At 41.0% G+C, this 19,485-nt stretch overlaps 3 protein-coding genes across 3 annotated transcripts in view; 1 reads left to right on the forward strand and 2 right to left on the reverse strand.

Moving 5' to 3' along the window:
• Positions 1-19,485, reverse strand: part of asb16 (ankyrin repeat and SOCS box containing 16) — a 333,586-nt gene that overhangs the window by 252,335 nt on the left and 61,766 nt on the right. The gene's annotated exons all lie outside the window — the stretch shown is intronic.
• si:ch211-214j24.15 (GTPase IMAP family member 8) lies at positions 1,799-13,840 on the reverse strand. The gene is made up of 7 exons (XM_061712598.1): positions 13,712-13,840; positions 12,833-13,507; positions 10,296-11,006; positions 9,050-9,670; positions 6,304-6,625; positions 4,688-4,746; positions 1,799-2,777 (listed from the first exon to the last, which is right to left on the reverse strand). Exons 1-7 carry the CDS (start codon positions 13,761-13,763, stop codon positions 2,335-2,337), a joined length of 2,883 nt encoding a protein of 960 aa, XP_061568582.1. The 5' UTR covers positions 13,764-13,840; the 3' UTR covers positions 1,799-2,334.
• On the forward strand, positions 17,535-19,223 carry LOC133422303 (migration and invasion enhancer 1-like). The gene is made up of 4 exons (XM_061712251.1): positions 17,535-17,671; positions 17,849-17,946; positions 18,060-18,136; positions 19,084-19,223. Exons 1-4 carry the CDS (start codon positions 17,643-17,645, stop codon positions 19,165-19,167), a joined length of 288 nt encoding a protein of 95 aa, XP_061568235.1. The 5' UTR covers positions 17,535-17,642; the 3' UTR covers positions 19,168-19,223.

The raw sequence follows: 19,485 nt of genomic DNA on the forward strand, positions 1-19,485 counted from the left end.
CATCAAAATGAAAAGGCAACATGTTTATCTGAATTTCATGACACACAGATGGTAATTTAGCAGCCAGATAAAGTGCAGAAGCAGGACCTGAAGTGCATCCTCTCTTCAAACAAGCGCGAGCGTCCTGGCGTCAGTGGAGATGTATAATCTTGGTCTACTGCTGAGATCCATTTGTTGTTCAGGATGTTGTTCGGGATGAAACATCTGAACAGTTGTTGGACACATTAACTTTGGTTGATCGGCAGATTAATTAACTCAGATCCTCCTGTACGACTCCAGACTCACTCTTTACATGTCCTAATCGTTGACTACCACGAGTCTATTCTTCTAACAATCAATTTTCAGTCTCCTGATTCTCCCCTGGTCCAAAACGGTTCATTGGCCTCTGTATCTAGAAGAGAAGATACCCATATCTGAACATCAAAATCTACATTTCTGAATAAAAATTAATCAGATAAACTGATATCTGGTGACTGTTTTTTTTACATTGATATGATCAGGCCAACCTGCAACGATGCAGCTTTACCAAAAGAAATGGAAACAACCGTGTTTTCTGAGAGGAATAAACACTGATTTAATGCCTTCAGATCCTTTGCAATCATATATTTGCAAGGGGGAAAAGAATCCCACGCCAAACAGTTACTAAAACGGTTACTAAAACTGTCACCTGCCTCCCGGTCGTGCCTTAAATTTGTATTTAAGCCAACACAGGCTTGAAAGCAGCGGCCTGTTTACTGCCAGTCCTATTAGCGTCTGCATTCTGCTGTGTGTCATTCACTTGAAAGCCCTCGATAAAGTGTGGGGGAGGGAAGAAAAATACTTTGAATGAAACTGTGCAGCTTCTCTGTTTCTCCGCAGAGAAAAAAATAACAAACTGGATCCACTTCCTGTTTTTAACCGTTGTCAGATTCTTGTCTGCTTCTGGGCACAAATTGGGTTAAGGAAACACATGGACTGCTTTTTCTAGAAGAAAAACAGTTAATTTTAACATGTCAAGGCTTTAATGCTTGTGCAAACGCTGTCATCTTTACTCAACACTAGCTCTTTATGTGGTTGTGGCACAGTAAAGAAAATTTTTTTTTGAGTTTTGTGTGACCGAAAAACACATGTTTCAAACATGATATCTGTACGTATTTTAAAGTATTTCACTTGCAAGGTGGCTCACTCTTTTTTGTTTGTTTGTTTTTACTATTAAAGAGCTGTAATGTGCACATTTAGAAGCAGATAACTATTTTAGGTTTCACTATTTTAGTGTTGGTGAAACTCTTGTTACACACACTCACACTCATCTGAATTGCTCCATTTTAGTCCCTTTCAGCATTGACATCGTGATTTTTTTCAGCTGAAGTGTTTGTTGGCCTCAGTAGTTGAACACAGAGGTGTCAAAAGTATTCACATTCATTACTCAGGTAGAAGTATAGATACTAGAGTTTAAAAATACTCCTGTAGAAGTTTTTTACTCAAGTAAAAGTATAAAAGTACTGGTTTCAAAACTACTTAAAGTATAGAAGTAATGTAAGGGGGAAAAAAGCCATTAAGGCTAAAAGCCATTGAAAATGAATGCACCTTAGTATAATGCAAATATATTAAAGAACCATATATGTGACTATTGAGCATTAACATGTGATTCAGAGAGCAGACGCGTACAAACCAATAGGGTGTCGGAATGGTATTATGTTTATACTTCTCATCCAACCACAACCAAATTCACTCTATCCGGATGGCGCAATTTAACTGGATAGTATTTTTTCAAAGGCTGATATTAAATAGAGTAACAACGCTGTTTTTAAAATGTAAGGAGTAAAAAGTACAGATAATTGCGTGAAAATGTAAGGAGTAAAAGTAAAAAGTCGTCTGAAAAATAATTACTCCGGTGAAGTACAGATAACCAAAGTTTCTACTTAAGTAAAGTAACGAAGTATTTGTACTTCGTTACTTGACACCTCTGGTTGAACAAGACTAAAAAACACCTCGTATATATTGTGCCATTTACAGTTCTGAAGCTTCAATGTAAAAATCACAGTCAAATGAACTCCATCTAATCTATTACAAGATTTCTTATGTTTTCAGAGGAAAAGTAGAAGCTGTTCAGATAAACAGACTGGATGTTATTTAACCCAGTGTTATACAACAGCGCCCTCTTGTGGACAAGTATATTAACAACGTTGCTCTTTCTGTCTTCTTTTATTCCTTACATGAGCTCTCTTGAATACACTTTACACCAATTCAACAATATTTGATCAATACCTTAGGGTAAATTATATTACTATACACATTAATTAAATATAAGAAGAAATCCTTCCTTTCTGAACTTGTATTTACTGACTTCTAGTATCAGCTGGTCTCGTTTGAGCCTGTTTTGCTCTGGTCTCTCAGTTCCTGTATGGCCCTCCAGCTACACTCCTGATTCAGCCTCAGCTCTGCCAAATCTCTCCTGATCTCCTCCAGGAGTTCCAGCTTTGAAAGTTTCCTGTCGATGGAGCAGAGGACTTCTTCCCTGTCCGCGTGTCTGACGGCGGCGTCCAGCTCTGCAGCGGGACGGTCGGGGTCGGGAGGCTGGACCGACCCCATGGTTTGTTCCCAAACCATCTCAAAGTACGAGTCGATGAAAGCCTCCAGCTCCTGCAGGCTGCTGTGACCCCACTGGTCGATCAAAGCCTGCAGGTCCCCAGACTGGGAGAGCCTCCGCAGGGCCCGCTCTCTCAGAGCGGGGTGGCAGAGGGGATGCACGTCCTCCTCTGAGGACAGGGACGGCGCTACACCGGGGCTAGGGGGTGCTATAGACCCGTCAGAAATCTGTGTAGCCCCAGTTAAGCCCCTCAAGCATTTTATTTTATATTTCATTCTTTTTAAGTTAAAAACATTAAAAAGTTCACAAGTAGCCATTCTGTTCCAATCCAGTTCCCGCTTGCGTGTTTGTGCTGTACCCCATTGGTGTACCCTATAACCTGTGTGTGTGTGTGTGTGTGTGTGTGTGTGCGTGCGTGCGTGCGTGCGTGCGTGCGTGCGTGCGTGCGTGCGTGCGTGCGTGCGTGCGTGAGGTGAGGTGAGGGCAGGGGAGATGCGGGGGGAGTCTTTTGTTTATACTCCCGCGTTTAGCAGTGCAAACAGTCCATGCAATGGATCGTTTTGTGATCAAGAAAAAAAGAGTGCAGGTAGAAAATGAAGACCAGAGGGACAAAGAAGAAGAGGGAGATTCGAAAAATGAATCTGAGAGGGGAACTTGTGAGCCAGGACCTGAAGGAGCACCACAGCAGTCCATCGCTGATAGCTGCTCTACAGCCCCCGTTAGCTGCACTGCTGACACAGACACCGCGCCCCCTGATGTGAGCCAGTCACCTGTTGATGAACCAAGGCGGCCTCTTCTTCGACGTTATCCAGCCACGAAAGTTGGACAGCAGGATCGCTACTTCAATCGTAGATGGTATGAGGATTACAAATGGCTGGAATATTCTATTTCAAAGGACCGTGTTTTCTGCTTTGCATGCCGCCACTTTCAACGTCCAGGAAACCATGGAGAGAAGGCAGCATTTACCCACAATGGCTACCAGAACTGGAAGAAGGCGACAAGTTCATTCAAGACACACAATGCTAGTGTGGAGCATAAATATGCTATGGCAGCGTGGAATGAGTGGACTGTTCAGAAAGAGTCTGGCTCAACAATATGTAATGCTCTGAGTGATGGACATGCAAAAATAGTCCGTGAGAACAGAGAGTATATGAGAGCAGTCGTGGAGTCATTGCGTTTCACTGCATACCAGGGACTTTCACAGAGAGGAGATACAGAGAATGACACGGCTGTCAACCAGGGAAACTTCCTTGAACTTTTACAGATTATAGGCAAATTTGACAAAACAGTTGCACAGAAAATATCAGATGATCCAAGAAATGCGAAGTACACCCATCATGATATACAGAATGAAATACTGGATATTATGGCAAATATGATTAGGGATCAGATAAGTGGTGAAATACAAGATGCTGAAGTATTTGCTTTGATGGTAGATGAAAGTAAGGACCTGAGTAAAACGGAACAAGTGTCTGTAGTGGTGCGCTACTTGAAAAATGATGACGTTGTGGAAGAATTTCTCCATTTCACACCAGCTGACGGTTTAGATGCAGAGTCACTTTTCGCTATGATCAAACACACTCTCAGTAAATGTAACATTGATCACACTGCCTGTATTGCTCAGTGTTATGACGGCGCTGCAGTAATGTCCGGTGTGCACAACGGGGTCCAAGAGAAATTCAGACAGGAGGTCCCTCAGGCAATCTACATTCACTGCCATGCACACCGCCTCAATCTTGTTTTGGTGGACTGTCAGAAACGTGAAGCCAGCGGGGGATTTTTTTGTTATTGTGCAAGATATGTACAAGTTTTTCTCAGGCTCATTTGTCCATGCCCATTTCATTAAGAAGCAAAGGGAACTTGAGCCTTCTCAGCAGCCCATTGAACTTAAGAAACTGTCTGATACACGCTGGTCCTGCCAGTACTACTCGCTGTGGGCAGTGCAAAAAACCTTGCCCGCCATCATTGCAACCTTAAAGGATATTAAGGCGCAACCAAATCCACGCAGGTCCACTGATGCACGGTCGTTACTCTCACTCATTGATGCTGAATTCATCCTCCACCTTATTCTGTTTGAGGATCTTTTTAGTACAGCAAAGTTCATGTCTGACACTCTACAGTCCCCCAATCTTTTGCTGGAGACTGCCACCGACCTCGCGCACTCTGTCATCACGGGCCTAAAAGAAAAGCGCACAGAGGACTCTTGGAGAGCCATATGGAGCAAGGCAGAGGCTCTGTGCGCAAAAGTCGGTGTCGCAAAACCACCGCAGCTCCAACAAGAGAAGAGACAATCCCACAAGCCTCGCCATCTGCAGGACTATGTAGTTGAAGCTCCAATTCAAACAGAACATCCATCCATGTCCTCTCCGGATGAACTCCGAACATCCTCATTCTACCCTGTTATTGACCGACTAGTGAATGAAATGACACGACGGTTTTCAACAGAAGCAGGTGCAGTTCTCATGGGCACGTCAGCCCTCAACCCCAAAAATGCCACATTCCTTGAAAAGGAGAGCCTTGAGCCCATGGCGCAGTTGTATGAGATCAAAAAGGCTCTTAGAAAGGAAAAAAGAACATGGTGAAACAGTCAGCAGCACACTGGAATTTCTGTCCATGCTTAAACCTTACAAAGACTGCTTTGAGGACATCTATAAACTTTTACGCATATCTGTTACACTGCCTGTAACCTCCGCTTCATGCGAGCGCAGTTTTTCCTGCATGCGGCGCGTAAAAACCTACCTGAGAAACAGAATGGCAAATCCTCGACTCAGCAACCTTGCCTGCCTATCCATACACGCAGAAAGAACCAAGGCCCTGGATGTCCAGAAGATTATAGACTCATTTGCACTCAACCACAACAACAGACGCATCGTTCTCCTCTAAAATAACTGGTGAGTTTTTTCCTGATGTTGCGATCACTGATTGCGATACATTTGATGTGATGTGACATTTAATCTGTTACACTGTAACGAATGCACAGCAGGACGTGGCATGTATTTTTGTTTGCAGTAGAAATATAATCACCAAGATTGTGATGAGCCAGTTTCTTTTGCGCTCTTTAAGTGTGTGCCCAGTTAACAGGCACAGGATGTTTGCACTTCTCGCTGTGGCTTTGTTTATTATTAATTATTAATTCCATTTTTGACCTTATGATGTTGTGATCCGAATCTTTACAGCCTATGTTATTGATTTCATTATTAATTTAATTTCTGAAGTTACGATGTTGTGATCCGAATAATTAGACACAAGCTGTTTGCACTTCTCGTTGCGGCTGCACTTTGTAGCCTATGTTATTAATTTCACTAATAATTAAATTTCTTAAGTCATGATGTTGTGATCCGAAACAATATTGCCAATGCATAGTTGTTTGTTTTCATTAATTATGCATATGGAATAAATAGGCTACACTTGTCGCATTTTGGATGTCTGGATATTGGCAGGCGCATGGGTGCTGTCCGGTGCTGAATCTGTCACCTTTGCACGTGAAACATTTTTGCCATTGCCTTGTAGTCGCTGTATTAGGCTTAGTTATTTTGTTGAATATTCTTTGGCTAAATAAAACTACTTTTATATCAAACATGCTCGTGCTGTGTATCATAGCTGCTTTTATTGAAAAAACGAGAAGCTTCTTATAAAGTAACTGAAGTCATGAAAATCAATATTTTTCTTAGCACCCCCACGTATCGGTCAAGCTCCCCCTCAGCACCGGGAGAGAAAAAATCCTGGCGCCGTGCCTGTCTGAGGACATCCTGTGTCGTGTCTGACATGAGACGAGCAGAACTGTTTGATGTCTGGGCGAGAGGCTTTCAAGGTGGAGGCTGGGTTGGCTGTGAGGAGCAGGGAACGGGAAGGGCAGGTCTACCATCAACCACCTCAGTCTTTGTTTCCCAGAGAGCACCGCGGCCATGTAGGGGAGGAAGCTCCGTCTGTCCACAAAGGTGAGGCTCGCCGGCCTCCTGGATCTTCTTGCAGGTAACACCAGGGCCTGAGCAGCAGCGCTGGATCCTCCTGAACAGGTCAGTGACGGAGGGGACACGTGTTCTGCTGCTTCAGGGACTGGAAGTGAAGTTATATAACACATAATCAGAGGTGGGTAGAGTAGCTAAAAACTGTACTCAAGTAAAAGTACTGTTACTACAGAATAATATGACTCAAGTAGAAGTAAAAAGTAGACATCCAAATAATTACTTAAAAGTAAAAGTAAAAAAGTACTTGGTGAAAAAACTACTCAAGTACTGAGTAACTGTTGCGTAACGTCTGATTTTTTTTTTTAACACAACCATTCAAACAGACAAAAGTACAAAATGATCATCTTCAGGCAAATTAAATCAATAAAATAATTTAAAAAATTAAATTAATAAAAGATAAAAAATAACTTAAAATAATCTTAAAGTAAATTCAAGTACTTTAATAAATAAAAGAATAACAGAATAAAAAAATAAATTAAGCACAAGTAGCACAAAATTTCAAGCCTTTGTACTTTTCTTTTTTAACCAGGCAGAACTAGAACAAGCCCATGAACTCATAGAAACTCTGTGTGTGTCTTTGAGTCCGTGTAAATGTGACAAAACATGCAAAAACAAACATTTTTCCCAAAGAATCACCCGATGATGTCATGAGATTGACGCGTACGCGGATAAAAGGGATAAAAGAAAAGTAACAGCTCAACGTAGCCTAATGTAGCGGAGTAAGAGTAACAGTTTCTTCTTCACAAATCTACTCAAGTAAAAGTAAAAAGTATAGTGATTCAAAACTACTCTTAAAAGTACAAAATTTACCAAAACTTACTCAAGTAAATGTAACGGAGTAAATGTAACTCGTTACTACCCACCTCTGCACATAATGCAAATGTATGAGTCCAAGCATGTCCTCTAACAACTGTATCAACCCATCCCACGCTATAATCGGCTTATCCTTGTTCACAGCGGTGGCTACCTCATCATTGAAACCATAAAACTGATCTTACTTGCTCTCTCCATGATACACCACATTGAACCTTTTAGTCTTATCTCCCCTGATTCTCTTTTCAAACTGGCAAATTAAAGCATGGCAGTTCTGTCTTATCTTATATATTACAATAAAAACTTGCACAAATGGGGAGAGAAATACTGAATCCCAATTCTATGTCTGTTTGTGGTAGAAATTTCACTTTAGAAATGACATTCATACCTATTATAAGTCCCGAATCTGTTCTGTAATCACTCTTAATCAATGTTTAATCCATATAAATGTATTTGTTCAGAGTAAAAATGTCAGAATCTTCACTGTGAGGGTCCCAAGTGTAGTTTTAGTGCAAACTGCATGTATTAATATATAAAATAACTATGATTTATTAGAATATGAAATAATCAGCAAGAATGTGATTATGTAGCTCATCTGGTTTCTTGAGGTGTATTTGATCACAATCATGTTCCATTTGGCCAATGATATGTGCCCAGAATTAACAGAAATATATAAGTTTAGTTATTTAATTTTGTGTTGCATTTATTTTTATTTCTATTTCTACTATGAAGGCAGTAGCACAGATGTGATATGTTTAAATGATGGTTCAATAAAAAAGTAAATTGGACTAAACTCATTGAATAATCGTGATTATCATTTTGACTATAATCCTGTCAAAACAAGTTGAACGAGCATGAAACGTGAGTAACAAACTGCCTTGTAGCATGTCTGCATACACCAGGGATACAGCTGTGTTGTACCCCCTTTTTAATAATATTACAAGTCCAAAAACATTTTAAAAAGAAAACTACCCCATGGTCCCCTATCTTGAAGATCCAAATTTGGCAGCACTACATTCAAAATTGAAGTAGTGGTTTCTTGAATAACTTTATTAGTCTCCCACCTGCTTGTGAGCAAATTCAGACTCATTTTTCTTTAAAACTGCTTCAGATTAGTTTCCTGTTGACCAAACTTGAACTGCCCTGCTTGAATAGTAGAATTAATGAGTGCAAGGTGCCCGGGTCATGTGGCTTTAATGCCACCCCAAATCATCCCCCCTCCACCCACCATTAAATGCTGTGTTCTCATAATTGTTTGGAAATAGTTTCACAACCATTTCCCGACCAAAATACAGCAATAATGACTTCTCTAGTGTGTTGCTTATGTCATTCCCTCTTAGCATTGTGTTGCAACAAACCTGAATACCAAAGCATCTGCATACCAGCTGATGATCAATAACTGATGATTGGTGGCACCTGGCTATCTAATTTAACATCTCAAATCCTATGGAAGCAGTAAGGAGGTACTTAGCATTGCCCACGTGATTTTTGTTCCTTTGGTTTCATTTTTGTCAAGTCAGTAATGACAGTGTTTTTTTAAAACATGACATGATTGGGCTTTTTTTATTTCAAACCTGGTGGATGTTCTTGGATTTTGAAGGATGCAAACCCTTAGAATAAAAGACACAATGACTTCACAGCAGCTTTATATGCACAATAATCAGCTGAACGGTCAGATTAGTGTAAGACGGTTACTCACAGTCATGGGACAGCTGACGACTGCTGCTCATACGCTCCTTTGACCTCAGTTCTGTTGTGCAAATAGTTTTCCACATGTGATCACCTCTGTGGAGCCTTTCTCCAACCAGCGTCTCCTCCACCAGCTCGATGAGCTCCCTGGCCTGAGCTCCATCTCCCCAGTTCTTGTTGTCTAGAACATGGTATCTGTTCCCACACTGCTCCACTAGCCTCTGCAGCGGCTCTCCTTCACTCTCGATACGCTGCTCGATGCTCGTGTCTCCCAGCCAGTCGCCATGACTGAACAGCACCATCGCCCTGCTCCACACCTGGCCCCCCGCAGCCTCCAGCTGCTTCTCCAGGGCTTCTCTCTGAAGGCCCGTGAATGAGGAGCTGACATTGACGACCAGGAGCAGAGCACATGATGCCGTCAGCAGGTCAGAGGTCAGAGGGGAGGACTCCGGCGTGTCCAGCACTGATATTATCTTGCCGGCGATTTGTCCTCGCTTTTCAGTGCAGGAAGCAGCTCCGGCGTCTGTGCCAAAGCTCTCCGTGTTGAGGATGGCGTTTCCACACGAGCTTTTGCCAACTTTTCGGCCCCCAACAAGTATGAGTCTCAGCTCTGGAGGATGCTGGAGCTTCTCTGTCAGAGGGAAGTTTTGTGTGATTGTTAGAAAGTCTGAATGAACTTGGATCATATAGTACTCCAGAAAAAATATTGTATTCCATTAGAGTTTTTGACCTTATTTGGGGACCTTTTTTGGATTTTTTGCCTTTGTTGGACTAATGATCTGAATCATCTACTATATTAATGAATGTGTTTACACAGGACTTGATTATTTAATTTATTATTCATTTTTGTTCTAGTATTAATAGACATATGTTAAATGATTTTGAATGATATAATTTATTGTCCATATGACGGAGGGAAGGGGAGAGGGGTGTGCTGTTGTTTTCATTTTTATTTACTTATTTAGTTATTCTTATTTTTGTTTTCCTTTTTTAATTTTTTTTTCCTTTTTCTTATTTTTTTTTTTTCTCTTATTATTTATTTATTTTGGTTTAATTAATGTTATAAAAAGTAAAAAAAAAAAAAAAAAGGGGGGGGGGGGGGATATTGATAATTATATTGTTATTGTAAATCTTATTTTTTTCTTTTTTTTAATGCCCTCAATAAAGATATCTTTACAAAAAAAAAAGAACGTCTGAAAAGAACATTTCAATGGAGAAACAATGTGAGATGTGTTTACTGAGTGTACCTGACTCACCCAGCTGAGACCTTGCCATCTGCCTTTGTTCGTTCTTCTTCTTCCGCCTGTCTGTGGCCCTCTCCATCTCCTCCTTCATCCCCCTCTCCAGCGTCTCCAGCATTCTTCTGTCCATCTCATAGTGCCATCCACGGTTGCAGTCACTCATCATTTCCTCAATCTTCCCGATCAGTTCTCTGACCTGAAATCCGTCTCCTTTGGTTTTACTGTTCAGGACGTGGTACCTGTTCCTGCATTTCTCAACGAGCCACTGCAGAGCCTCTCCTTCGCTCTCGATGTACTGCTCAGTGGTCGTGCCGGCCAGCCAGTCCCCGAAGCTGAACACCAGGATAACCCGATTCCAGATGTGCTCGCTGATGAGCTCCAGGTGCTCCTGCGCTGCTCTCCGGTAGTTCTCCGTGAAGGCCCGGTCCACGCGGATCACCAGCAGGAAGGCGTGGGGCCCTGGAGGACACAGGGACAGGCTGAGCGCCATCTCCCTCTGATCGAAGAGGGTGCTCTCCTCCAGGAAGTAGTTCATCCACCAGCCGGGCGTGTCCACCACCGTCAGCTGTCTCCCAAACACCGGCCCCTGTCCAACCCAGCACTTGGCTGTTCTCCTGCACGTCTGGCTGGCCTCTCTGCCCAGGACCGTGTTCGCTGCCCAAGTCTTCCCCGAGCCCTTCGCTCCGAGCAGCACCAGCCTCATGTGGGTAACTGGCCTTGACCGCTCTAGAAGAACAGAATAAGAATGAAAGAGCAGAGGGACGGTTGTTTTAGTAGCTTACGTGTTTGTTCACACTTCTATTCAATAGCTCTCCCAACTAACCTTTCATTCGGAGGGTTTTGTGTGGAGAAACATCCAGAGATAACGTGCTCGGAGACGGTAAATGCATGTTTTATCTCTCTATTTAATATGAAGCTGGAGACAGGTGCAAGTTAATTTCCCTTGCTGCTTAAAAGAGATTACAGAATAGCTCTGGCCTGCAAATGTTTGATCAAAATAGTGCACGTGCTCTGTTTTAAAGGATTAGATATTCAAAAGAATTTCTAGCAGATCACAAACTGCCTTTTTATATAAAGTCTGTGGGATTATTCCCTCTTTTTTCCAGGAGGGACGGTGTCCTGACCTCCATGTCCCCGCTCTCGCATGCTGTACCCCACATGCATCCACAAGAATGTGGGAATCATAAACGTCACGGCCTCCAGTGCATGGGGCCCTGGATGCATGTACCATTTCTGCCTATTCAGTTTGTTGTGACTGCTTGGAGTTGATTGATTCTGCACATTTAAGTGCCCCTCATTCGCTACACAAATGGGAAACGTGTTTATACCCTCCAAGTGGACTTAAACTGCTGATTAACTACTGTATGCACACAGCAGATGTGTAATTATTCTGGGGTGCTTGGAGTTCACTCAGAGCCCAAGTTTCTTACATGTACAGTTTATTAGTATCTACAGAACAATGCATTCTGTTCTACAGGAAACTGAGCCTATTTAAGACACGCAGGCTCCGTTTCCAGACTACTGTGCATATGTAATAAGAGCAACCGAATATTCTGCAGATGCATCAGCGAGTTTCACTGGTTGCACCTGCAGAGGTTTGCCTCTGCATCTCCACAGCAGCTTTATGTGACGCTGAAGTAAATAAGTAAAGAACCCCTCCCACACTGAGAGGCATCATAAATAAATCAATCCTGGTGTTTCTATTTAAACTCTATATATTGTTATGGTCAGGGGTGCAGATCCGATGTCAAGATTGGGGGGGACGACAACGTGATTTTAATTTTAAATTTTTTGCCAATATGCAACTCATACCATGCCATATATTGGTAAAGGCTCGCCAAAAAATACTGCACAGGGAATCATTTATTGTGCTTACCTTTCTTGTTTATTTGTCCTAAACAGCCAACAATGTGTGTCACTGCTTACTTAACTGTTATATTCGTAAATCATAATTTTAAGGGTTTTGGGCATGTAGTGTCTACTCTCAAATTCTTCTCACCGTCTTCCTTTTATCCTATGGGACTACTTTATGCACGATCAATTGATATATGGATGAAATATGGAGCCCTAAACAAGTTGTTTAAACTAACTGATCATGTTTTAACACAGTTATGGTGGTAATCGGGCAGGTATGAATGTAAACAGAACGTTGACAAAAAGTCAAAAGTCAAAGTAAAACATTTTAAAAATATTAATTCAGACTAAAAAAAAAAGTTTATGGAGTACTTTCATTCTGTACACCTCAAAACGCACCGGGGATGTATTATTTTTTTAGATGTATTATTTATTTTTTTTATTATTTTTTAATAAATATTCTACATATTCAACCTTTAAGCCTGAAAATAAATTTGTTCAATTTTGAATAATTTAGGGTATTTTTATTGGGGGGGGGGCAATACATGATTTTCCGAAATTGGGGGGGGGCATGTCCCCCCCGTCCCCCCCGGGATCTGCACCCATGGTTATGGTTACGATTGGTGCCATCAGCACCGTTAACGGGGGAGAAGGATGGAGGTGTTCCTCTGGGGAAGCCTGCTGAGCCCTCGACTCACCTCGTGTGAGGCATCGCTGGTGTTTCAGTCTCATAAACCTCCGCCGAGCCCTCTCATCCACCCCCCTCTTCTCCTCAGCAGCCGCCCTCAAAACATCTTCATGCATCTCGAAGGCTCTGTTTCCATTTTTCATGACAACATCCTGGATCTTCACCAGCAGCTCTGTTTGTTCGGCGTCATCGTTCAAGACAACGGTGTGACACCTGTGACCGCACTTCTCTGTGAGCCAGCGGAGAGCCTCCCCCTCTCCTCCCACACACCCCTCATACTGCCTGTACGCAGAGGTGAGGACAACCACGCAGTGACCCCACACTGCGTCGCCCAGCAGACCCACGTGCTCTTCCACGGCTCTCCGACGCCTCTCAGAGAAGACCGAGCTGGCCTTGACTGTGATCAGAAACACGTGGGGGCCCGGCGAGCACAGGGAGACGCTGTCCACGATAGCCCTCTTCACCAGGTCGGGCGTCTCCTCTGCAGTGAAGTCGCACCACCAACCGGGGGCGTCCACCACGGTGATCCACCGTCCGGCCACCATCCCCAACCTGCGCAGGCAGGACGTCCTCTCCTTGGTCACAAACTCTTCTTTGCCAAGGATTAAGTTCCCAACAGACGTCTTTCCAGAGTTTCTGCCTCCGAGAAGCACGATCTGAAGCTGTGATGTGCACCAGCCGTCCCCTAACATGAAAAATATACATATATTTATATCAACACCTCTAATCGTAATATTGAAATCAAAAGAATTATATAGACTGTGGCTCATAAAGTTGGAATACAACGTTATTTTTAACATCTCATGAAATGATTGTAATTAAAACAAGATGATTCCAACTTTATGGACAGCAAAGTAGTTAGTAAGAGGCTTTAAATGTTCAAACTTACATCCTGACAGCTTGCTGGTTGCCATCTCAAGTTCAGTATAAACTATAAGCATTACATATTCAAACAGTCAGGTCTCAGCGGTAGCTCCGAGTTCTCACTGCCAAAGGAATGACTGGGGAGGTTTGTTTTTGACGCCCATTGAGTCTGAAGGTCAGCTGTAATGAGTAGTCAGGCAGGAAGACGCACCTTCAGCTGCAGGTAGACCGTTGCTCTGAGGAGGATTTATCAGTTACCAAACACAGACAGAAGGAAGACGCCCTAAAGAGCAACGTTACACTCAAAAGAGAATGAAATCACAAACAAATGATATTAGATAATGAATAAATGCGTAAATATGAAGTTTAACCTGAATAGATAGAAATATATCTTTGTTTTGGTGTGAGTTGTGCAATGAGACGTCAACCTTTCCTTGAACACCATGGGACTTCATGATCTCATGTTAAAACCATAGATAATGCACAGTTTCTGGCATGTTTTCAGTGCTGCTCGTACAGATACGAAGCTTCTCAAGAGTCGTTTTGCATTACTGAAATGGCACTCCCTCATGGTCAGGGTGCATAGTGCACAATGACAAGCAGCCCACATAAAGGCATAGTAAAGACTTGGTGCTTGTGCTGTTTCAGGAGACGTCCTGAAAAGATGAATGGTACAAAACGGCTCTTAGTTTATGTTATGACAAATTTCCCTTAATGCCTGATATATGAAATAACCCCCAAAAATCCTTTTTCCAAGTGTTGATTATATGTTGAAATAAAAACCACTTCCAATTTTGTATTTAACAATTTCTAAATATTTTTTCCCTTATGGATCAGTAGGTAAATGTATGTATCTTTTATTTAGTTTTTTATAAATATTTTTTTTTATTATTATTTTTTTTTTTGTCTGATTGTGGGGGTTGTTCAGAAGTCTCAGAAATTCCTTTATCAAATTTGACACATCCAGCATTACAGGGTTGATTTTGAAAAATCAATCCAGGAAACCTTTTTTTTAATTCCCCATGAATCAAAAGCAAATGTTATTCTATGTTGTTATTCTAAACAACAGTTTAAATTGTCAGTTTGCGACGACACAGCTTTTGTTTTTTTTTTAATTATTTTTAGGAAACAAATTCCTGTTAAATCTGAAATGACTGAAAGATCATCTAACAAAAACCCTCAGCTGAAAAGGATCCAATTATGTGTCCATGCTGTCATGTCATCACATGCATGAACCTTGCAGTCACGAGCGTCCACTTAATTCCTACAAACAGAGGCACAGCTGTGAAGTAACATATATTCATACAGCACATGTGAAAACAAAAGTATTTGTTCCAAAGTTTATTTCACTCATGATCAAAATCAATGGTGAAGAATCAAATATATAGAAATACAAATGTGTAAAACTTAAAATGATAAACACAACATCATGACATCAAATGTCTATCAAATTGTCAATGAGACGAGTTTTAAAAGAAGACTGAAATGAATGAAAAGTAAAAGAAAAAGCCAAGCAAAGATGAAGGAGCCATTATCAAGGTCATTGTTCATATGGAAAGTAAAACTACTAAAAGTAGAAAAACACAAACGCAGAAGCTGACATGCTAAAACACCAGTGTGCAGTTCTGTGCAGTTTTGCAAATGAATTAGTTACATCAGTAGTGAAACTTGAGCCCTCAGGTGTGGCGTCCTCGGTCTGTGGCCAGCGTTACCTGTCCAACAACTCAATCTGGGCGAGGGACTTAGTTCACAGTAAAGCCAGGAGGAAATCTCCAACACTGCTGCTGTGTAACAGATGAACTATTGGGATAATTTATGTTGCAGCTGTGTATGAGAGATGTTTAAAATGTAAAGGTTTACTCTCGAGGTATACAACCAATCAATACCAGAAAGAATTTGATAAGAAATGTTTCCAGTAAGTGTTTTTTGCTGACACCAGTCAGAACATTCTTGATATCCCAATTGTGCTGATTGTTGTGTGTAAAGCAACAAGAAAAGAAAGCAGTACTTCCTGTCATGCCTTTTAAAAGTAAAATATTTTCTATGACCACTATATCCAACTGGAATAAGCTTTTTAAAGAAAGAAGAACTGAAGCAGATAATTCAAAGAGGACAGATGTCATTTGTTTGCAGAGACGGACTATAATTTGTCTCAGGAGAATTTACAGAGAGAGAGAGAGGTAACCTTGGTCCCGGTGATGAAAGGTATGATTTCGTATATATACAGTCAAATTCAAACCTTATCTTCTACATCCCTGGATTCTGTGAAGGCTCTTTGGGAGGAGGACTTGGGGGAGATGATTTCTGATGAGCTGTGGGAGGATATTCTTAAACGGGTACATACCTCTTCTGTCTGCTTGTTCACCGCACTCATTGGACCAAAGTTAGACTTTGTAAGGTTTATGATAGTGTTGATCCCTCTTGTGACGGATGTCATCAAACACCAGCCAATCATGTGCATATGTTTTGGTCATGCACATCCCTGAATAACTATTGGACTGCAATTTTTAAGACCTTGACGGAGGAAACTGGGACAGTCCTTGAGCCTGATCCCATTACTGCGTTGTTTGGCATCTCTCAACTGCCTTTGCTTAAACTTCAAGCAGATCTGATAACTTTTGTGACATTATTGGCTAGACGTCTTATTCTAATGAGGTGGAAATCACCAACACCACCATCACATACAGTGTGGATAAAAAGAATTTTCAACAATTTGAGGTTGAAAAAATCCGACACACTCTGAGAGGCTCTTCCAGAAAATTTAGTGAAATGTGGGGACCTTTGCCTATGCAGAGAAAGTCACCTTCCCAGTTACACCGGAATAAGATTCCACTTTATTTTTATTTACATTTTGTCGTTTATTTATTTATTTCTATTTTGACCTGAAAAGTGAGGCTATTGTCACTGTAATATCTGAAATATGGCCAAGCCGACTTGTCTGTTTTTTTGTTGTTGTTTGTTTGTTTGTTTTTTGGATCCTATGTTACTGTTATTTACATGCACTTTATCGTTGTCAATTTGTGTATTAAAAACAGAGGTGTCAAAAGTATTCACATTCATTACTCAGGTAGAAGTATAGATACTACAGTTTAAAAATACTCCTGTTGAAGTATCAACTCAAGTTTTTTACTCAAGTAAAAGTATAAAAGTACTGGTTTCAAAACTACTTAAAGTATAAAAGTAAAAGTAATGTAAAAGGGGGGGGGAAAGCCATTAAGGACAAAAGCCGTTGAAAATGAATGCATCTTAGTATAATGCAAATATATTAAAGAACCATATATGTGTACTATTGAGCATTAACGTGTGTTTCAGAGAGCAGGAGATATGATGACTAGTTGCTATAAGTATTGTAATGGTGCAAAAAGTCAAACTTCAGAGGCATGTTATCATTTATCCTAACCTTTATTGGAATGTTCAAGTTTAGTTGCAGGAATCTGTAAGAACAAAACTGGACAAGAACATCTGTGCCACAACCACAACCAAATTCACTCCATCCGGATGGCACAATTTAACGGGATAGTTTTTTTTTAAAGGCCAAAATGAAATAGAGTAACGAGGCTGTTTTTAAAATGTAAGGAGTAAAAAGTACAGATAATTGCGTGAAAATGTAAGGAGTAAAAGTAAAAAGTTGTCTGAAAAATAATTACTCCAGTCAAGTATAGATAACCAAAATTTCTTTGTAAGGTAACAAATTATTTGTACTTTGTTACTTGACACCTCTGATTAAAAATCAATAGACAAAGTTCATAAAAAATGTAAAAAAAATTTCCTCTATCGAACTTTTCCAAACAGGAAGCTTGATTTGAGATGATTTGAATCAACTTGACCAGGCGGTGCTGATGTAACGATGACGTAATGGTGTAAGCCCCGCCCCCGGGCGGCTGCTCTTTACACAAGCTTCAGATTGAAACCTGCAGACCGAAACCTGCAGACTGAAACCTGCACAACTGCTGGCGATGGGGGTAACGATTAAAGTCGAATACTGGTAATTATCCCGAACCATTCTGTCTTCATTTTCTGCACGTCTTCCCTTCCCGTTTGTGTTTGCTTAGATGCGGTTTTACGGCTCTGTTGTGCTGTTAGCACCATTAGCTCCCGGCTAAGCAGCATGCCTGACAATCTGAGCTGTTTCTCTCTCTCAAAGTTGATGTTTTTCTTGCAGTGGAGCATGAGGGTACGAACCCCGCTATCGGGAGCTCGCCCAGACTGTCAAGGGCGAGTTTCCCGATGCGGATTGTTCCGGCTTTGTGGGAAGATCAGGTAAATTATTACTCAAATTGACACAAGACCTCATCATACTTGTACTGAAAAAAATCCAAAGATGTCAAATAAGCACCCTTTTTCTCAACTTTCTTGTGCATTTTATTTTATAGGCAGCTTTGAAGTTGAAATCAACGGCCAGCTTGTCTTTTCCAAGCTTGAGACAAAGGGATTCCCCTATGAGGATGATGTAAGTTAAAGCCCACAAACAGGACACGTTTACAGCAACAAAAGTGTGGCTTACGATTTTTTTTTTTTTTGTGATCAAATTTTTATTTCTTTTTTCCATTTTCTGAAAAAACAACATGGGGCATGTATATGATATTTTAACCCAAAAAAAAACACCGATACATTACAACAACAAATGCATAGATAATTGTAATAACAAAAAGCAAATACAAAAAAAAAAAAATAATTAAGTATAACAATGCAAATTTAACACATAAATTAAGGGCAAAAAATAAATAAATATATAAATAAATAAAAATAAAATCATAACCCCAGACATTACCACCCACCCTCTGGATCCTATTGAACAAACCCCATTAAGCAGTTTTAATTTTTGCTTATTGAGGTAAAAGGGGGATTTTAGTTATACATTGTAAGCATAACTGGATAACATGAATGTTTCACATCAGTAAAGCGATACCTAAAGAACCTTAATCACATTCAAATTATGTATGACATTATTTTATATGCAACATCTCTCAAAATAACCTATGATTCCTGGGAATATGAACCCATATTTGTTATAATCAAAGTTCCTCTGGTTAGTTTTGGGTGCAAATTCTCAAGAAAAGCAAATTTACATAAGAGATGGCAGTTACTACCAAGTCATTTAGACAGACCACTAGAAAATAAAAAATGACGTAGTTGAAAACCGATAACTATAATAGTCTTTTTCCATATATAATATTTTTGTATGACACAAAAAACAAGCCTTGTATCAGTATATACGCAGACAAAGTACCTATATTTTACGCAAATATACCACATATAAGTACACTTCAATACACCAAGCCAGAGAACAACACCTTATAAGGTCAAGTACACTTTTTAAAACATGTTTTGGAGCACCTCTACGAATTGAGACCATATACGATTTTTTTACGCTTACTATTTGTTAACCTCCCACAGATCATGAGCTCAGTCCAGGCTGCATATGATGGGAAACCATTGGAGAAGATCACCAAAAGCCGGGCGCCATGTGTCATCATGTAAAGCCTAAATTATGGTTCCGCGTTAAATCGACGCAGAGCCTACGCCGTAGGGTACGCGGTGACGTGCACCGTACGGTGCGGGTCACCGCGTACCCTACGGCGTAGGCTCTGCGTTGGTGTAACGAGGGACCATAAGTCAGCCTTAAGCCTCCATCTCCCCTGCTCCAACATCAGCAGGATCCGGGAGGGTGCATTGCATGCAAATGTTTTCGGTTCCTCTCCCTTCCTAAAACCGGCTGGGACAAAGCACTTTGCTCTTTGTGATGGAGGTCTGTAAACTTCTGTCTCCTCTCTCTGCTCCAATAGGGTCCTCCAGGCT

This window comes from Cololabis saira, chromosome 21 (assembly GCF_033807715.1).
Source record: "Cololabis saira isolate AMF1-May2022 chromosome 21, fColSai1.1, whole genome shotgun sequence".
NCBI lineage: Eukaryota > Metazoa > Chordata > Actinopteri > Beloniformes > Belonidae > Cololabis > Cololabis saira.